This window comes from Phoca vitulina, unplaced genomic scaffold (genome assembly GCF_004348235.1).
Source record: "Phoca vitulina isolate PV1807 unplaced genomic scaffold, GSC_HSeal_1.0 scaffold43, whole genome shotgun sequence".
Classification (NCBI taxonomy): Eukaryota; Metazoa; Chordata; class Mammalia; order Carnivora; family Phocidae; genus Phoca; species Phoca vitulina.
In genome coordinates this window covers 10,615,075-10,635,714 of record NW_022589746.1, presented here as the reverse complement: position 1 = coordinate 10,635,714, position 20,640 = coordinate 10,615,075, and the positions used below count along the sequence as shown (strand labels likewise).

The 20,640-nt window shown below is 43.8% G+C and overlaps 1 protein-coding gene across 3 annotated transcripts in view; it reads left to right on the top strand.

Annotated features, from left to right (window-relative positions):
• The window catches only part of STAMBPL1 (STAM binding protein like 1), a 48,791-nt gene extending 29,727 nt beyond the window's left edge, over positions 1–19,064 (top strand). For all 3 annotated transcript variants that reach the window (XM_032430339.1, XM_032430341.1, XM_032430340.1), the window contains exons 3-11: positions 422–639; positions 3,961–4,036; positions 5,901–5,996; positions 8,053–8,410; positions 9,511–9,635; positions 11,663–11,800; positions 15,945–16,057; positions 17,050–17,149; positions 17,884–19,064. In XM_032430339.1, coding sequence (XP_032286230.1) covers positions 422–639; positions 3,961–4,036; positions 5,901–5,996; positions 8,053–8,410; positions 9,511–9,635; positions 11,663–11,800; positions 15,945–16,057; positions 17,050–17,149; positions 17,884–17,940 — 1,281 coding nt within the window. In that variant the 3' untranslated portion in view covers positions 17,941–19,064. The remainder of the gene's footprint in view (positions 1–421; positions 640–3,960; positions 4,037–5,900; positions 5,997–8,052; positions 8,411–9,510; positions 9,636–11,662; positions 11,801–15,944; positions 16,058–17,049; positions 17,150–17,883) is intronic.
• Positions 19,065–20,640: the final 1,576 nt, after the last annotated feature.

The window sequence follows — 20,640 nt, the reverse complement described above, 5'->3', positions numbered from 1 at the left end:
ACCACCTCTTGGAGACCCCTCAGAGGAGCATGACGTGAGCCCTCCCCAGACAAGAGTCCACCTGCTGGTCTGCTTCACGTGAGCCGGAATGGAAGTATCCATGAGGACATAAGGGTCAATGATACTTTACCTAAAATGACCTAAAGCATTTGTATACCCAGAAACTGCCACATAATTGTACCCTGAACCCTAAAGGAGATTTGCCCCCAACACAGAGGTGTGTCTATCCTAGAGATACATGTCTTCTTGGTGTCTGGCCCATGTGTTTCTGCACAAAGATTGCACTTTTATGGTATCATTAACTCTTAGGAAACGCTTTCCTTAGGGACTGGTGTCGGGTATTTAGTGCAGAAAATACACCTGTAATTTCAGTCCTGTTCATTTCTTATTTCTACTCAGAGGTTCCATTTTTGCTTTGCAGAAAAAGTTAGCTGCTCTGCCTGACCATACGGATGTCTCCCTCAGCCCAGAGGAGCGAGTCCGTGCCCTCAGCAAGCTCGGGTGTAATATCACCATCACTGAAGATATCACCCCACGCCGCTACTTTAGATCTGGAGTAGAGATGGAGAGAATGGCGTCGGTGTATTTGGAAGAAGGAAATTTGGAAAATGCCTTTGTCCTTTATAACAAATTTATAACGTAAGTCTTTTGTTTGGGAGGTCTTCGAAATGGGAAAATATTTACATGCTGTTTTAGTGAAACGGTTTGGACTTCAGGAATATTTTCATATTCAGACCAATTTTGCAATCTCCAAAAGCATTAACTGTCCCACGTTTTTAGGTTACCAAGTAACGTATTCAAAGGCATCCCCACACCAGCTCTGAGGCTCAGGCATGGAGCAAGCCTCAGGGACATGAACAAGTCTCTCAATAGCCCTGTGTAGTGACGTGCATGTGCCTGTCTTTGGCACTCTTCACCAAGAGAATGTCCTGTTTTATGCTGTCCTCCCCCCACAGGAATGTCAGCTTTGTGAGAGCAGGAACCATATTGCAGCTCCATCCATAGCGCCTGGAACAGACCAGCGCCTGGAACAGACCATTAACGGTTTTAAAATTTGACTTGATGGGTTGGGACGGGGCGGTAAGTTGGCAGTTATAGGAAGGATCTGATTCAGGGATAGAAAGTAGCAGTTTCACATTGTAGTTAGTATTTTTTTAAAGATTGATTTATTGATTTGAGAAAGAGAGAGTGGGAGGGGGCAGGGAGAGAGAACCTCAAGCAGACTCCCCACTGAGCTTGGAGCCTGACATGGGGCTTGATCCCAGGATCCTGAGATCATAACCTGAGCCGAAATCAAGACTCGGCCACTTAACCAATGGAGCCACCCAGGTGCCCCTAGTTAGTATTTTTTAAAAAGGCAATTTATTGGGGCACCTGGGTGGCTCTGTCGGCTAAGCAACTGACTTCAGTTCAGGTCATGATCCCAGGGTCCTGGGATCGAGCCCCACATCAGGCTCCCTGCTCAGCGGGGAGTCTGCTTCTCCCTCTGCCCCCTACCCCCGCTCGTTTGCACTCTCACTCTCAAATAAATAGAATCTAATAAAAAAAAAAGAGTCAATTTATTTAGCTGTGTAATAGTGCTAGGTATAAAAGAGCTTCCAAAGTGTTGAGTGAAAGCAGCTACCTGAAACCCGTACTTTTAGCTTAATTAAGAGTCACATGATGATTGACTCCCTTGTTCACTTGGGGACTTAACCTGAGAACATCTGAGAAGTGGACAGTTGGCAACACTCAGCCTACATGGGGAAACCACTGGTTTCTAGAGAGCTAACAATAAATACGAAATCGGAAACTGTTGGGCAGAATTGATAGCACACATTCTCCAAAAACTTTGATTTCTGAACTCTAGGTCACCAGTTGCTAATATTTCTGTGTTGCCTTCTGCTGGTGTTTTTTGCCTACATTCCTGTAGGGTCGTAAGTGTGGTTAAGCGAAAGACCACTCCACTGTCCACATTACCGAGTCACCGGAATGTTGGAGTTCCCTTCTGTCATGAACCACGTGACAGTCTGTAATGCACGTATCCCCCATGGGCCTCAGGTCCTCATTACAAATAGAAGACGTAGGGGCAGAAGTCTCTCTTATCTCCAATTGGAAGACTTCTCTAAGCTCTCTTCAACTCCAAACATTTGTGACTTTATTCTATTTATAAAGAATAGCTACTTTAGGCAACTAACAATTTCTGTAGCCTCTTTAAACCATAATTTCCTCATTCAAGAAATGAGTTATTTTACCAACCCAGTGTCCCCTGTAGGCCACATGATGAGAGCACGCGTGATCTGTAAGCGAGAGGACACCAATAATTATAAGGTATCACGTATTAGTTGATCTTAGATTGTATTTATAGCCCATCATGGTCTATCAAGGAAGGACTTTTCGTTTATTCAACAAATATTTACTGAGCACACATCATTAGTTGGACACTATTCTACTGGCTAGGGATACTTCAGTAAGAAAAAAAGAAACCCAGAATTCCCTGCCCTTGTGAAAGCAAAATCTTCATTTTACGTGGAAGTGATGCATCTGGTTTGGTCTAAGGATTTCCCTTTACCTCTGCTGTCCCTTGTTCCTCAAAAAGGTGATGAAAAATAATGAACTCCTAATTAGCACCCCCTCATCCACTAGGGATTCTGACTGTCATTTCTCTTAGTTGTGAATTTTCAGTTAAGAGTTTCTGATATCAGGGCGCCTGGGTGGCTCTGTTAGTGAAGCGTTTGCCTTTGGTCAGATAACGATCCCAGGGTCCTGGGATCGAGTGCCGCGTTGGGCTCCTCGGCTCCACCCCGTTCTCCCTCTCCCTCTCTCTCACACACACATAAATAAATAAAATCTTAAAAAAAAAAAGAATTTTTGATATAGACACATAGACACCATGGCACTCCTGATTCATCAGTGGTCCTCTCAGTCTTTTTCAACGGTAGGAAGAGATTATATTGATCTTCCTAAACTCTTTTTTTAAAATTTTTTATTGTTATGTTAATCACCATACATTACATCATTAGTTTTTGAGGTAGTGTTCCATGATTCATTGTTTGAGTATAACACCCAGTGCTCCATGCAGAACGTGCCCTCTTTAATACCCATCACCAGGCTAACCCATCCTCCCACCCCCCTCCCCTCTAGAACCCTCAGTTTGTTTTTCAGAGTCCATCGTCTCTCATGGTTCGTCTCCCCCTCCAATTTCCCCCCCTTCATTCTTCCCCTCCTCCTATCTTCTTTTTTTTTAAACATATATTGTATTATTTGTTTCAGAGGTACAGATCTGTGATTCAACAGTCTTGCACAATTCACAGCGCTCACCATAGCACATACCCTCCCCAGTGTCTATCACCCAGCCACCCCACCCCTCCCACCCCCACCACTCCGATCTTCCTAAACTCTTAACATTTTTACATGATCCTCTGTGTTGCCAGCAGCATACGTGAGTGAGATAGTGCTCTGGCGGATCAAGCACCCAGGACCTGAGAAGGACCAAATTGACATGGTCTCTTAGGGAGCATCCTGACCCTCTTAGCCTCAGCGCTCAGTCCGCAGAGCTTACTTCCCTGTAATGCCAAAAGCATACTCATGCCAGCCTTTGGTGGAAAGGCTGATGGAAGGAATATAGGTTAAATAATAATGTATTAAGCATGTCCTTTTTGAAAAGGAGTTTCGTTCTCGTATTAGAAACCTTCACTGACAGGGGCGCCTGGGTGGCTCAGTCGGTTTAGTGTCTTGGTTTCAGCTCAGGTCGTGATCTCAGGGTCGTGAGATCGAGCCCCGTACTGGGCTCTGCGCTCAGCAGAGTCTACTTCTCTCCCTCTCCTTCTCCCTCTGCCCCTCCCCCTGCTCATGCATGCCTTCTCTCTCTCTCTCTCTCTCTGTCTCAAAATAAATAAATAAAATCTTTAAGAAAAAAAGAAACCATCGCTGAGCTTTTCCTGTCATATAATGCTAAGGATGTGCTTTCTCTTTTCCTAGCTTGTTTGTGGAAAAGCTTCCCAGCCATCGAGATTACCAGCAATGTGCAGTCCCAGAAAAGCAGGATATTATGAAGGTATTGTGAGGTCGATTCTCCACCCGGGGGTCAAATGCTCCACCTGTCTCCATTATTGATCTCCTCCTCCTCCTCCCTTCCTTCATCTCATCCTCTGGAGAGTTTGAGCACAGAAAATTCATTCCATTAGCCAAGATGTTTCGATTTCTTCTTGGACCTTTAATCATTGCTCCAGAGCCAGTGTGGGATGTCAAATTGAAACTGGAAGGGGGGAGAAAATAAAAAGATCGAGAATGTGCTCAATCTCTTTGTGGCGAGAAGAAGGAATTATTCACTGTTCTTCCCAGGGATTGCAAGAAAGGTGGTTCAATTCCCCGGATTTGTTTGACAGTCATTTTGGCGGGTTTTGATTCTTCCGTACAGTCCTGAACCTCAGAAGTGTTTGAAAATCAGTGTTGATTATTAAGGTGGCCCCAAAGTTCTAGTTCTTTTCTTGTAGTACCCAGAAAAGCAGGATATTATGAAGGTGGTGTGGGGTGCTAGCCTACGGCATAATCAAGTGTTTAAGGGTAAGGGGTGGCTTGAAATAGTCTCAAGGAAAAGGAAGATGGTTGCTGAAAAGTTCTGTATTCACCGTCAACCTTGGCAGCCGATAGAGCTTCAAGTATTTTTAGCTGAGAATATATATATATATCCTTTTAAATAACATTTTTAAAATGTTTCCCACGTATCTGTGTTAAGTAGTTTGGGTTGATCGTATATATGGAGGAAGATAACACGGTTTATACAAAGCCGTGAAATTTTAAGTAACTCTCCGAAGATGCTTGACCACATAATGGACGACAGGCTCTCTTACCACTATGTCTGGCCTGAGGCTGCCTGTAAGAACCCAGATTGTGTCAAATGGTCATGTACATTTTTAAAAATTTCTATACACACTTATCTGAAGGGGTACTCGCTGCCATGCCTTGTGTAGCCTTTCCACCGAATTCTCTTGTTCATTCAAACTCAGGCTGTTCTGTATGTTCTGCCAAGCTGACTCTTTTACTCTGATTTAGTTTTATTCTTATTTCTTCTCATAGGAAGCCATTCTCTGAAAGCATATACATTTTCTTTGTTTATGCTTGTTGAATAAATGGATGGGTGGGAGGATGGGAGGATGGATGGATGGATGGATGGATGGATAGATGGGAGGATGTATATAGGTGGATGGATGGATGAATGGATGGATGGATGGATGGCAGAAGATTAAGAGAAAAGAAATTTTAGTGGAAGAGCCTGGCCAGAGTCAGATTTGGATTCTAGTCATAATGGGGCCACAGGCTAGTAGTACCTCTAATCTCTATAGACCTTTGTTCCCTCATCTCTGAAAAGGAGGGTGGTACTTGGACTTAATCAGATTTCCCAGATTTTCTGTCCACTAAGAAGAATCACAGGAAAATTGTTTGAGATCCAGATCCCCCAACCCCTTCTCTAAACATATTGATTCAGGGGAACTGGGAGGAGGCCTAGGAATCTGTATTTGTATACAAAGTGCCTCAGCCTCTTTTTTGCAGTCAAGCCTAGCAATCCCTACCTACCATGTTCTCCAGCGTCACTTCGAACTATGATGCCATAGCATTTGCCTACAGTGGAATGTGCAGTTACAAACCCACTGCTTAAAAACGGGGTACCTACCTAGACGGAATGCTTATCTAACGGAGTCGATTGAGGTCTTACGAGAGGGATAATGCTTTCCCTTCCCTACTGAAAATTTGTGTTTTGGAGCCATAGCAAGGAGAGGTTTATATGTCCACCATTATCTTTGGTTACTTGTGTCTTGATTTCTAATACACATACAAGTTGTTTTTCTTTCTCAGCTGATGATCTGAAAGACTATACTGAGAATCCCACTAATCAATATGTATATATATATTTTTAAAAGAAACTGAAGGAGATTGCATTCCCAAGGACAGATGAATTGAAAAAGGACCTTTTAAAGAAATATAACATAGAATACCAAGAATATTTGCAAAGCAAAGTAAGTTCAATTGGTACATTTGTTTCATAACTGTTTTCTGTGCAAACATTTTTTTAAATTTCATGTTCATGTGAGTTTTTCGAATGGCTTGTGCATTTAAATTAAAAATTAAAGACGCCGTGATGTAAAACCAATAAAAAATTCATGTTGATATACGGGTTAAGCACTTGCACCAAAGATGTGGTATTTTTATTACCCTGCAACATCTAATCATGTGATGCATTAGAAAATAAACTTCCTACGGTGAATTTAAATGGAGCTTTTTGACCAACTCTTGGCCACTGTAACCTTGAGGCAGATGACTGCTCTTTGGTGATGAACAGAGGCAGTGGGAGATAGGGAGAATAGTACATAGTTTCTGACTTACCTTATTATGCAGGCCTTGGAAATGTGAATTCGATTCTTCAGTCTTACAGTCAATATTACATTGAGAGGGGATAATAGCTAACCATATGAGTGAAATGTAATCGTATCACCAATGGATGGTGGCTTCTGCATCATTATTACATAAAGAGTGACAATGATAATGATGTCTAAGAGATTGAATGGCATTAAGAGAAAAAATTGATCTCTAGGACCTCGAGTTCAAAACTCAAACTCTTAATGTCTTCAGCAATGTTATAAAAATCGCTTTGCTTTTTTTGTTGGACCATGTGTTTATGTGCTTTGTAATTGTCACCTGTGCTGGCTCTCGCTTGAGTTCAGGCTCATGAACTCTGAATGTGGCCCTGGGAACCTCCGGGCTTCCTGTGGGCGTAGCTGGAAGTCAGGGTTGAGTGCGGCGTTTTGACCAAGGGACAGAGGGAATGTTGAAATCCAAACGTTGCCTCAAGTGCGGCTATGGATGATTTGGATTTGACTTGAACTATGATAGATGAGAATGCTCTTGGAGGTTCAGACAAAGCAATGGCAAAGGAGAGAAAGGCCCAGGCCAGTCTTCCTTCCCATCAGCAGTGTGCGTGTGGTCGTCCCCTCAGGGTCTCCCAGGGAGGGACAGCCCGGTCTGCCTTTGATGACACCAGTTAGGTCCCAGTGGGCAACAGTGTCCCGAAGTATATGTCACAGAGAAATCTGTGTGGAGATAGAGTGGCAGCCTTTATGTCTAAGAGAGATGGACGTGCCCATCAGTAAGCCCTTGCTATAGGCAGCACGGGCATCATCGGGAGCTTGTTCGAAATGCAGACTCTCAGGCCACCCCCACTCCTGCTGAGTCGGAATCAGCCCTTCTGATGAGACCCTGGGGGATTCGTGCGCACCCCCAAACTGCTGCCGTAAGCTGTGTCCCCCACCCTGCCCTTCCCAAAGTGACTTTTAATCAAAACCATTTGAGGAGCTTATTAAAGAATTATATTCTCTGACCTAATAATGCCTGGATTTTTTTTTCCTAAGACTGGGGAGCCTGGGAATCCTCATTTTAACAAAATTCCTGGCTCGTCCTGATGGAGATGATTGGACCCCATTTTGAGAACTGTTTCCTAGGGGTTCCCTCTTCTCTGTAAAGTTCCAGCAGTCTGAGTTCTAGAGTCCAAGGCAAGAGGTTCTAGGGCAACACCGGCCAACAGAACTTCCTCCCATGGTAGAAATGTTCCGTGCGGAAGCCGCCAGCCATGTGATACTTAAAAGGTGGCTGGCAGGACTGCGGAACTCAATGTCTAACGTCATTAGACTTGAATTAATTTAAACTTAAGTAGCCCACAGGGCTGGCAGCTACTGTATTGGCCAGTGAGGTCTAGGGTGATAGAACCGTTCCCGAGATATTTCGCTCTGGTTATCGGTGAGGCAGACCACACCACCAACCGGGACCTTGATTTTCTAATATTCTTCTAACGCGCAGGGGAATGGAGGGGACGTGACTGTCACGGCCTGCCCCCGGTAACATAATGAGTGGACGTGGAGCTGCCGCCTTGATCAGACTAAGGGGCTCTTGCCGTGATGGTTTATTTCCCTCGCTGTCACCTGCGTGTCCCTGCGCGCGCACCGCAGCGTCTGTGTCTCTCTGTCCTTGGCAAGCGGGAAAGTTAAGTGTCTAATCCCAGTTGGCTGGCGCCTTTTCCAGAACAAATACAAGGCGGAAATTCTCAAACAACTGGAGCATCAGAGCCTGATCGAGGCCGAAAGGAAGCGGGTGGCTCGGATGCGCCAGCAGCAGCTGGAGTCTGAGCAGTTCCTATTTTTCGAAGACCAGCTCAAGAAGCAGGAATTAGCCCGGGGTCAGATGCGAAGCCAGGAAACCCCAGCGCTGGCGGAGCAGATTGACGGGAGCGCTTTGTCCTGCTTGTCCGCGCAGCGGAACAGTGCCCTGCTGAATGTGTTCGCAGACCAGCCTCCTAAGAGCGAGGCGGCCCCTGACGCCAGGCACTCACCTCCCGTAAACCGGGCTTTAAAGCCCGCGGCCGCTCTGAGCGCCGTGCACAGTAAGTGATGGGCGGCCTCCCTGCCAGGCCAGGCCTCGCTTCTGACCGAGCCTCCTTTCCGCGACGGCTGGGACGGGGCTCCTCTTCCCATTATCCGCTGTGGTAGCGCGGCGGCAGGGTGTGGTGTGAATTTCAGTGCCATCCGGCTTTCCCGCAGCCGTAACCTAACGTTCAGGCAGCACAATTTGCTCCCCCCCCACCCCCCCGTAGAGCAGCAACTCTCTCATAAACGGGGCCCTATGTGGTCATGGGGCCAGAGATTTGAAAAGAGAATTCCGAGCATTTTTTTTTCTTTCCTGTATTTTCACCAAGAAACACCTGAATCTTAAAGGTGGACACTTAAACCCTGGAAAGAAGATGCCGAGAAAATGGTTGGCGCAGACCTCGGCTTAAAACGTCAATGTTTCGCCTTTACCTGCCCCAGGAGGGTCTTGCGCACACAGGTAGTCAACCTCCAGGTGGATTATATGCTTCTGCCCACAGTTAGGGCTGCTCGGGGGCGGCTCCATCCCCGATGACAAGTTCCCAAATCCAAACGCAGACCCTGTCGGATGGTGTCTTGTTTCCATTTATTTTAAAAGAGTTGTGGTAGGCAACCGCTTTATAAATTACCCCATCGCAAATTATTCCTGAAAATGGTGCTCTTATTTAACCATCACCAACTTCCATAAAGACATAAAGTAACATGTGGAAGACACAGTGAAGAGCATCTCTCCTATGTCTTATGGTCTGTGAGATACATGCTCTGCAACCTTGGCACTTAGCAGTGTATTTGCTTTGTGCCACAAAAAAAAAAAAAAAAAAAAAAACAAAAACCTCACACATACGTGTAAACAGTTGATCTAAGGTGCAAAGGTGTTAAAAGTGCTGGTGCCTCCCCCCCTTGTTCATGAGACAATTTATAGGCAAAGCGGAATTTTACCTTCCTTCTCGTTGATGCTTACTGTTAAAGAGTTTAAAAATAAAATACAGAAAGTGGAGCGCCTGAAAATTTCATCTTTTATGTTTCGATGGCCCTGCAGTTGCTTGCCAAAAACAGCTCTGATGGATGGGATGTAAGATTTGTTTCTTTAGCTTGTTCTGCCTTTCCTGTTTCTTAGATTTAGTGGTCGAAGGACTGCGGTGTGTAGTTTTATCAAGAGACCTTTGCCAGAGATTTCTGCTGCTGGCAGAATCTAACACACTCAGAGGAATAGAAACCTGTGGAATACTCTGTGGAAAACTGGTATGCCCTTTGTTTCATATCTTTCTGCCCACCATACGTTCAGTCGTCGTGACTTTATCGTCCTAAGCAGAACAGAATAAACGCATCCTAACAGTTGCAAAAATTATGAGGTTATCTTTACCTAGATTAATGAACACAAAACCACTGTCATTATTCGTGGAATGGTCCTTTCAGGAAATGGGTTGTAAAATTTTAGGGATACCGTAAAAACTTGTTGTAAAGAATGAATCAAACCACATGTAAACCTTTGTTTAAAAAAATGATGGATTAGGGCCACCCGGGGGGCTGAGTCGGTTGAGCATCTGACTCTTGATTTCAGCTCAGGTTATGATCTCAGGGTCGTGAGATCGAGCCCCGAGTCCAGCTCCGTGCTGAGTTCGGAGTCTTCTTGAGAGTCTCTCTCTCCCTCTGCCCCTCCCCACCTGCTCTCTCTCTCTCTCTGTCAAATAAATAAATAAAATTAAAAAAAAAAGGAAAAATGATGGATTATAGGTCTCCAGATTTCCAAAGCCATCTAGTTTTCTAAATCAGATTTCTATTGCAATTGTTAGTTTCCCATATATTTATCTAATTAACTCCCTGTTCTGATCTGAGGCAAGTGTCATCTCGCCACCCTTTTACAGATCCATGTGGAATAAAACTAGGGTTCTGTTGTTTGGGTTTTGTTTTTTTTTTTTAGTTGCAGACAGCAGTTTCAACAAGCTGAAATCTTACGGCACAGGTCCTATTTACTTATGGAAGATTTTATCAGAAATATGTGATGAAAGACAATGTCAAAATAGAAGGAGGACCACAGAGAGAAGATGCATTTAATTTGCTAGTTGCGAGAAGGTTAAATAATGTCTCGTGGAAGGTGCCCTTAATGGTGTCACTTGGGTCCAGGCGCATTTTCCACCCTAAACATTTAGCTTGGGAACTGTTGCTTAATCGAATACGTTGTATTCAGCACACATTGTCCCTACCGTATTCCCATTCTGCATCTTCATGTGTCCTCCAGGAGAGAGGAAGCACAGATGACCAACACAGGAGTGTGACCCACCCTGTGCTCCCCTCAGCCACCTTGTTCGTCCTTCAGGGGCAATGTGCTCTGGATGCTTCCTCAAGACCATATGTGGTACCTAGTTTGATTGATTGATGGAGTCATTCATTCATTCTTCACTCATTCCTTCATTCGTTCCTTCATCGGACAGACATGTACTGAGTACCTAGATGTGCCAGGCACTGCGCTTGGTTTTGGCATTCTGTAGCCTCCAACAGCCATAGTCTTTTCTCACATGATGCCTCTGAAGAACCAGCCAGATGACTAATTCTCAGTGGGGCAGGAAAGCCCTTAGACCAGAGAGAAGGGGGTGTTTGTGGAGGGTGGACAGCCCCTCCCAGTACCAGCATCTCCTCCCTGAGCATCCTATCACCTCTTCTCAGCCCCCTTCCTTCAACTCTTCCCTTGACCTGAAGGGAGTAACGTGTTTTTCCTTTTTCGTTTTCTAAATGCAAACCCAAAACATCACCTTACTTATGGAAAATCTCAGTGAGTTCCCCCGGTGGCAGGAGGAAAATTAGGTCTGGACGTGAAATGAAGTATCATTAATAAAATAAAAACGAGACCATCAACCTCCACAAACCTTAGAAATGTCCCTCAGTAAAGCCACAAAATCGTTTAACTAGTATCTCCCCCTCCAAATAAGCCTGCTGCTATTTTGTTCGGATTTTTTTCCTCTGCAAATGTAGTATATCAAGACATTATTTATTAACTGAACGATCATGGACCAGCCCGGGATGCGAACTCCTATTTGTTATACATTTTCTATTGTGAAAAGAGGTTTTGAGGTCCAGAGAGCTACCTCTCAGATTTTTGGCAGATTATCCGTTTTTAAGTGTGAGGCTTTGATTTTGAGGATGTGGGTGGTGGGGCACTCTCTAGTCTTACAGCAAAACATTGTACTTCCAGCTCAGGCTGTGGTCTTTTGTTTGTTTTTTTTTTTTTTTCTCCCAGATGCTTGTTATTCTTTTTGCTGATTGTTTTTTAGACACATAATGAATTTACTATCACCCATGTAATTGTGCCAAAGCAGTCTGCGGGGCCGGACTACTGTGACGTGGAGAATGTGGAAGAATTATTTGGCGTTCAGGACCAACATGGCCTCCTCACACTGGGATGGATCCACGTATGTGTGACCTTTGGCTTTCAGTGTATTTTCCGTGGGGTACTGTTTTCCTTCTTGAGGAAATTTAGCTTCCTTTAAATCGTTTCTTCTTGATTTTTTTCAGGTGGAATAAATGTCATCATATTAAAGCATTCTCTTCAATGTTAGGTCAAGTCTAAATCTGTCAGAGCTGGATTTGGACAGGGTTATATTATGCTTTTTTTCTTACCATCCAACGTTAAAAGAGAGAAACATTTGGAAATTGGGTGACTTGCTTTGATGATTTTATATAGTCTAATGGAGACCTAGTCAGATTTTTAACTAATTCGATGAGACCATTATTAATGTTCTCTTTCTCTTTGCCATGGGTCAAAAGTAGATTATTTTAAGAAAATTTCTGAAAATGTTTCTTTGAAACAGATGTTTTTATATATTAAACAGGAACCATACATTCTTCCGTATCTCCCCTCCAGGCCAAGGAGGAATTTATCACTGTACAAACAGCTATGGTGGGGCCAAAAATATTGGGTTCCAACATCTACTGGGCCATCATAGGAGCGAGAAAAGGCTTGGCATGAATGAAAAGACATGAGTTTAAATCTCAGTTCTGCTAAAAATTCCTTACAGGAATGTTGGTAAATTATGTAAACAATCTGGGCATCAGCTTTATCACCCATAGAACAGATGTCATAATAATTGACTTCCTGCAGTAGTCTGCAGTAAATGAGATAATGCCAGTGAATTTCGTGACACATTTTTCTAGGAACTCAAAAAATGGTAGCCATTGGTTTTGGTGATGATGCTCTACTTTTCCTGTCCATGGTTTAATCTCTCTGGAGGACATTTTTCCATTCAGTCTTGTACATGTGGACCTGGGGTAGAGACAAATCATCCCACTATCATGGGATGATGGCCAAGATTTTCAGAGAGAATGAGGAAGAATTCAAAAGCCCTTGCAGAGAGAGGAGCAGAACACACGCTTGGATGGCCCCATCCCCACCCACCCACAAAATCGGCAAGCACTTGGTGTTACATAATTTCAGAGGTAGAAGAGACTTTAGTCCCAGCTCTACCTAAGTTCCTTTTTTTTAAGATTTTATTTATTTATTTGTGAGAGAGAGAGAGCGAGAGCATGAGCAGGAAGAGGGGCAGAGGGAGAGGGAGAAGCAGACTCCCCGCTGAGCAGGGAGCCCGACATAGGGCTCCATCCCAGGACCCTGAGATCATGACCTGAGCCGAGGGCAGACACTTAACCAACTGAGCCACCCAGGCGCCCCCTCCACCTAGGTTCCTATGTGTTCTTCGTCACTTCCTTGCTTCCAGGTGCCGCACTGAGCAGCTGGGGCTAATGAGTGCCCTCTCTCCCTCACTGGATTTGTGTGAGCCATAAACAAGACATCAAGTGTGAAAGCCCTTTGAAAAATATAAACCACCTCTCAAACGCAAGAAATGATTGATGACGAAGAGTTGGCAAAACTTTCCATATGTCTATTTTTTTTACTTAACAGTAAGTAATGTGCCTTAGTGGGTGCTTAGAAATTGCTGAATTTTAAAGGCACTCTTGAGTTTAATGTGATTTTCTGTAACAGGGATGTATTTTAAAGCAAAATAAATTGCAGCAAAGAAATTAGAACACAAACTGAGTAAGAATGACAGTCCATTATATTATACTTACACTGAAGAGTCAGTGTTAGTTTATCTTATAAAACATTTCCCAAATTAAAAACAGGTTTTCCCTTTATGACCTGTGTATATAATATATGCAATAGTGAAGTTAAGTCATTTAGATGATGAATTTGGCAAAATTTTAGAATTCCAGGATTTTGCTTTTTGTTTATTTCACCATGGCAAATCATTGTGGTTCAATGCAAACCTTAAAACATTGTATTTCTAAATTTTAATGGTTGCAAATGACATTTTGTGATTTTTTTTTTATTGAATAATAGTAGCAACACATTCCAGAGCTAGCTTTTTTTTTCAGATGTAAGCTAGTCCTAGGAAAGAAGGGCTGACTCAGAATCAAATAGGGCTAGATTCGCATATGGACTTAGCTTAACTGGCTCCCCGAACGTTGGCATTATTTACTCTTGTGCTTACCTCAGTCTTCTCATCTGTAAAATGGGCATGGTAATAGCACTTTTCTCATGTTGTTGTAAGAGTTGAATGAGGTAATGCATGGGAGGTGATTCGCTCAGTGCCTGAGCGAATGGCATCTGCAGCCATCATCATCGTCATGGTCCTGGCCATGGTCATGGTCATTTTTATTTCCATCGAGGGCGTGAGGTGGGAGCGCCATTCTCCCATGGAAGAGCTATTATTATCTGAGTAGCAGTGATTCTTCCTGGCAGAAATGTGCTTTCAGTCTGCAAATAAATGGACAGGCAGAGTGATTTGTCTCTTTGACAGTCTGCCTGCTGCCTCCACAGCGCTGGAGTCCCATTGAGCAATTCATACTTTCTCACCAGGCATAGACAGTTCTATGTAGTAACAGAAGGTTTGCATTGGATCAGATGAACAGGCAGTCAGACCCTCCTACTCATACCCTCACTAAAGCTTTCGGTTTTAAAAGGTAGGATAAGGGCGCCTGGGTGGCTCAGACGGTTAAGCGTCTGCCTTCGGCTCAGGTCATGATCCCAGGGTCCCGGGATCGAGTCCCGCATCGGGCTCCCTGCTAGGCGGGGAGCCTGCTTCTCCCTCTGCCTCTGCCTCTCTCTCTCTCTCTCTCTGACTCTCATGAATAAATAAATAAAACATTTAAAAAAAATAAAAAAATAAAATAAAAGGTAGGATAATTTCCAGTCCTCAGTTGACCTCCATCTTTGTAGACCAAGAGTTACTTTTTCCTCACAGAATACGTAACTTCTGTAAATAGGTATCAACGACTTTTACTTTCATTCTGTTAAATCTGTTAAATAAAGTGGAAATGAGTTGTAATATCCTGCATTTCTTTAGCAGACCATAGTTACGTGTAAAGACATGAAGCTGTGCCCTTTAGTTAATAATGACGATATTGGGGCGCCTGGGTGGTTCAGTCGGTTAAGCCTCCAACTCTTGGTTTCGGCTTAGGTCACGATCTCAGAGTCATGAGATCGAGCCCCACATGGGGCTCTATGCTCAGCAGGGAGTCTGCTTGAGATTCTCTCTTCCTTCTCCCCCTGCTCCCCTCAAAAAAAAAAGATGATATTAAAATAACAACAGCAATAACACAGGGAATGATTTTGATTCCTTTCTGTGCTAGGCACTGTTCTAAGAATTTTACATGGATTGTCTCATTTAATTTTAATGTAGCAACCCCATGAAGAAAATGATTACTGTCCTTACTTTATAGCTGATGAAATGGGCATGAGGGGGTTAATCTTAGTATCATACAGCCAGTGAGCGATGGGCCCAGGACCCAGACAGTGCATGCCAGGGACCTTGGTTTCATGCTTAAAGTGGTCACATTCCTTTTTCAAGGGTAACTGGGGTTGACTGTGAATTTTAAAATCATGCCGGGTGCAGGTATTTTTCATATTCAAGTGTGTACCTCTGATCTGTCTCTCGTATACACAAGCTTGTATATAGCCAAAAACCTGGAAGATACATCTTTCGATTTATAATCTCCCATTCCTTCTCATCATATGGGTATTTACTTACTGTGGAAGATGAGTCCCAAACGCCTCCAACAACTCGGAGAATTCTGTTCTCCCATTTGTAGGGAATGATGATCCACAAAAGGACACACAGCAATATGTGGTAAATTCATTGAAAGCATTCCTTTTGTGTCCATGGTTTTGTATAAAGTATCTCTGTGTTTCCAATCACAGCTGTGTTCCTGACCAGCTGTGTGACCACGGGCAAGTTACTTAAAGGAACCTCGGGATCCTGTGTGTGAAATTGAGATGCTAATAGAAGCATCCCCTAGCTGCGTTGTGATGAGAAGAGTTCTGTCTGTTCTAATAAGCAGAAAGTGCATGAACACTTCCAAGAGCCTCTTCTCAAAGTCGTGGTTATTCCCAAGGTGCATGAGGGGAAGGATTATGTCAGCGACATATTTTTTAAAATCCTGATTTGATTAATGATGGTAAAAAAGAAAAAGCCAATTACGAGAGATTTCTCTTCGAATGGGCTGTGGCCTCGGCTAAGACAACTCCTCCAATAAGATTGTCCTCTTTTCTGTTTATAGACACACCCGACCCAAACTGCATTCTTGTCCAGTGTTGATCTTCACACTCACTGTTCCTATCAGCTCATGCTGCCAGAGGCTATTGCCATTGTTTGTTCACCAAAGCATAAAGAGTAAGTGTACCTGTGGACGGGGTCCAAGTGAGGCGTTGTCTGGGGCTGCTGGGTTCAAGTGCGTCCACGTGGCAGGTGGTGGCTCTTGGATAGGCAGGCACCCGGTGCCCTTGGGAAGCAGAGATTGGTGCCAGCCAGCTCCCTTTTACCGATAGCTCAGCAGTCTTTTGGTTTTTAAGGTCCTTTCATAGCAGAATTACTGGTTCTCTTTACTTAGTGAGTGTGATCTCCAAGTGGATAAACTGGATGTTATTTCAGTTTGCCTTTTGAGCTCGTGATTCTCCTGTTGTAAGAAAATTTCTAGCCTTAGCTTAATGACCTCCAAAGCCTTTCTAGGTTTGGGAGACAATGACTGTGAGAGAGTGATTATGAGCAGAGGAGTCAGACAAACTTCGAGTGGAATCCTGCCTCCAGCCTCAAATGGTGTGTGACTAGCAGGATACCTGACCACTATGAGCCTCAGTCTCTTTATCTCTGACACCACCCGTCGGGATTGATGTGAAGAAGCTGATGTGTAGAAAGGGCTTAGCATAGTGCCTGGTCCCACAGTTAGCACTCAACAAATATTTGCTGTTTCTTTAAACAGTGTCTGTGTTATTAGAGAAAGTAGAAATATTTTCCACCTGTGATTTCCTCCCACGGGGCCTCCATTTTCCATTCCGGTCTCACAGGACAGTTCAGCTGCCCCTCTTCCCCATTGCAGCCCAGCAGGTGCGTGGAGTTCGCCTTGGCCCCTCGGGAGTTTCTCTGCTCTGGGCCAGTGGTTGCAAAATTGGTTTAAAAGATCGCTGTGGAGGGCGCCTGGGCGGCTCAGTCGGTTAAGCGTCAGACTCTTGATTTCAGCTCAGGGTCATGAGATCGAGCCCTGCGTCGAGCTACTCGCTGAGCGTGGAGTCTGCTTAAGATTCCCTCTCTCCCCGCCCCCAACCTGCTCGCCCTGGAAAGCCAAATGATCTTTAATTTCTGTTCCTTTTGTTTCCACCCTGAAACAGCACTGGCATTTTCAGGCTCACCAACACTGGCATGCTCGAGGTTTCCTCTTGTAAAAAGAAGGGTTTTCATCCACACACCAAGGACCCCAGGCTGTTCAGTGTGAGTAGACTGCGCTGGCTATTTTTTTTTACAGATACTTATTTTTCACCTCTTCCTTTTTTCTTTTCTCCTTGAAGGAGAGAAACAGTAACAGTATAATATGGGATAAAACACTGAAGTGCTTAGTTTGGGGCTTTCTTATCCTGAAAATTAATCAAGCTTTGTAGTTACTTGTGATTTCTTTGCACGATCATTTTATTTACAAGAGAATACCAGTGTTTCTGTAGCACAGTTGATTGTGCATAAAGTTACCTTTCCATTTCTAAATGTTTCTCTGTGATACTTAAGGAAATGCAGTTTTCCTCAGACTCCAAGTAAGCACAATGAAAGAAAATGATATTTAGTGTCTCATGAATTCTTTCTGCCCGATGTGGCCAGATTAATTTTTTCGTAACAGTACACTGAAAACTGTAAGCATACTTCTTGGTTAGCTATGTATAGCCCCAAAGAAACACTATTTGACTACATCTTTTCTTTCTAAATGCTTGCCTGGTGGTTCTCTGGTGTAACGTCAGAGAAACATTATTTTGAAGTTAGAATCTACTTAAAATGACAATTACTTGGCAACGTCTGTACGTGTGTTTCGGTTGGAAATGAATAAATATGATTCTATTTGTTCTGATCGGAAACATTTTCAAAATTAGGAATGTTTTTAAGCTAGGAAATTCATATTCCCTTTCTGCAGAGAACCAGGGTAAACATTACGATGTAAAACCAATTTTTTTCTCACCTAGGTATGCAAACACGTGTTGGTAAAAGACATAAAAATAACCATGCTGGATCTAAGGTGATGTGTTCCGAAGATTAGCACCGTCGACCCCAGACACCTACCCGTGGACGTGCGGTTGCGGATTTTCTTAAGACGTTTCCTGAAGTGACTGATATTTTGTATTTATACATTTTAGATCAGAAAGTTTGATATTTATTGTTCTTGCCCATTTTGAAATTTCCTTTCTGGGTTGCTCTGTCTCCGGAGAAGTCACAGTTGGGTTCCATCAATAGCTGTGAATGCGCCCAGATACTACAACCACACCATAAATAATGCTGCAAACAACAGTACGTCCGGTGTTCATAGAGGTCTCCGCGCGCGTTTTCAGAGCTTTCCATGCTTCGCCCAATTTTTCTTGTCCTCGTTCCTATTAAAGGTCATTCCAAACAAGAGATGCTGAGTACCAGGGGGTCTCCCAGACAGGCCGTCTGTTTCTGCCACGCTTCCCTGTGGTCGAAAATGAGCAGTTTCCACGTGTGAGAAACGTGGCTGTAGACGGTAGAGCCGTCTTGTGTTCAATGTCAAGCTCAGAGATACGTCTGCAGTGGATCCTAGTGGAGGATACCAGAAGAGCGAGCTTCTGCTCAGGGAGGGGTACCAGAGGGCTTGGGTTAGCAGACGATTCATTAACTTGATTGAGAGGACTAAAAACAGAGACGCTTGAGAGAAGAATGAAAAAAGACTCAGATGAAAGTGTACAGCTTATTACCGTGAAAGTTAATAGGGGCGACGGGGAGAAGAAATGAAATGTAGGAAATAACTGATAATTCTCAGCCTAAGAGAATAAGAAAATAATTTGGAAAGTGTGCTTGCAATTAAAAGCACCTACCTATAAATCAAGGCACAGGGAACTGGAAGAAAACTACCCTTAAGCTGAATAAGGTGACATAAATACAACATGGTTTTACCGAGGCTTGGATTGGGATTTGTGACTGGTATCTAGATAATAAAAGCATTTACCTGGGTCAAAAGACAGGGATTAAATAGAAGGAAGGGGAGGTTTGTGGACTACGTTGGCCAGTTGAATTAGGAGGAAAAAACATTGTGGAGACAGGATGTGACCGTATTCAGAGGTAAAACGTTTAAAGGGGCAATTAAGGGGCGCCTGGGTGGCTCAGTCATTAAGCGTCTGCCTTCGGCTCAGGTCATGATCCCAGGGTCCTGGGATGGAGCCCCGCATCGGGCTCCCTGCTCCGCGGGAAGCCTGCTTCTCCCTTTCCCACTCCCCCTGCTTGTGTCCCCTCTCTTGCTGTGTCTTTCTCTGTCAAATAAATAAATAAAATCTTTAAAAATAAATAAAATAAAATAAAAAATAAAGGGGCAATTAAGGTAAAATGAGGCCACTAGAGGGCCCTAATCCAATCTGACTGAGGTACTTAATGAAGAAGAGATTAGGATGCAGACACAGAGGGAAGACCACGAGAGGACACAGGGAAAAGACAACCCTCTACAAGGAAAGATGCTTCCAAAGAAACCAGACCTGTCCACGCCTTGATCCCAGACCTCCAGCCTCCAGAACCGTGAGAAAATAAATTTCCACGTCGTCTGAACCACTCAATCTGTGGTATTTTATTATGGCAATCCAGCAAACTCATACAGTACTTAATAAATATTTACTGACGTTGTTTTCTTTTTTCTCTCGCGGGACGGAATTGGAAATGACTTTCTTTGTTGTCACGCAGAAATTACTCTCTTCTTCACAGACCTTGTCAATTATAGAAGAGCAAGGCAGGTTTCTGTGGGTTATTCTCAGCTCCTGAAGGTGCTCCTGGATTCTTCTGAGAAGTGGTTTAGTTTGCGGAACAATTGGCATTATATTCGAGATGCAGTGTCAGTGAAGGTCATATCCCAGGGCTGGTTCCATATCTCCCCCCACTTCATCCCACGCTGCAGACACACAGGTCATGCCAGAGACTGTGTTATGACAGCTGCTTGGACTGAGACTGAGGTTTTTATTGGGGAACCAGCCACAGTGACCCCAACACGTGGAAAGCAGATGTTTCTCACCTGGCACGTCTTACAGAATTATGTAGCAAGAGAATGTTCTATGTGAAGAGGATGCTTGAGAAATGTCAAGTGTTGGGCACTGATCAAGGAAAAGAGGAAAACGTTCAGCTCCTTGTTCTTGGAATTTAGCGTGTTATTTGTCACGAAGACAACAAATAAGCCAAAAAACTCTCCTCTGTTCCTTTAAGAAACATGTTTCCTTTTCTAGCGTCTTGGCTCTTCATGAGGCAAGAATGTCTTTTCCTTGGGGACAGTTGACAAAAACATTAGTTAGTGGCTCTGAGTCATCATACTGATGTCCAAGAAGACTTTTAGTTATCAAAAGGCACATCTTCTTTTGGATTGCTTTGACAAAAATACCACAGGCTGGGTGGCTTAAACAATAGACATTTATTTCTCTCAGTTCTGGAGACCCGAAGTCTGAGGGAATGCCAGCACGTTTGGGTTCAGAGCTCATCTCCCTCCAGTGTCTTCTTATAAGGACATTAAAGTCCCATCATCAGGGCTCCACCCTCCTGACTCAGCCACCCCCACCCACCATCACACTGGGGACTCCATTTCAACATACGGATGTGGGGGCGGGGGAGGGAGGTACAAACATTCAGTCCGTAGCAAGGCAAGTGCCAAAGAGCTAATGTTTTATCCATTTGCCATTTTTTTTTTTTTTTGGAAACGTTGCTGTACATCTGAAATCCCATAATTACATTAAAAAGAA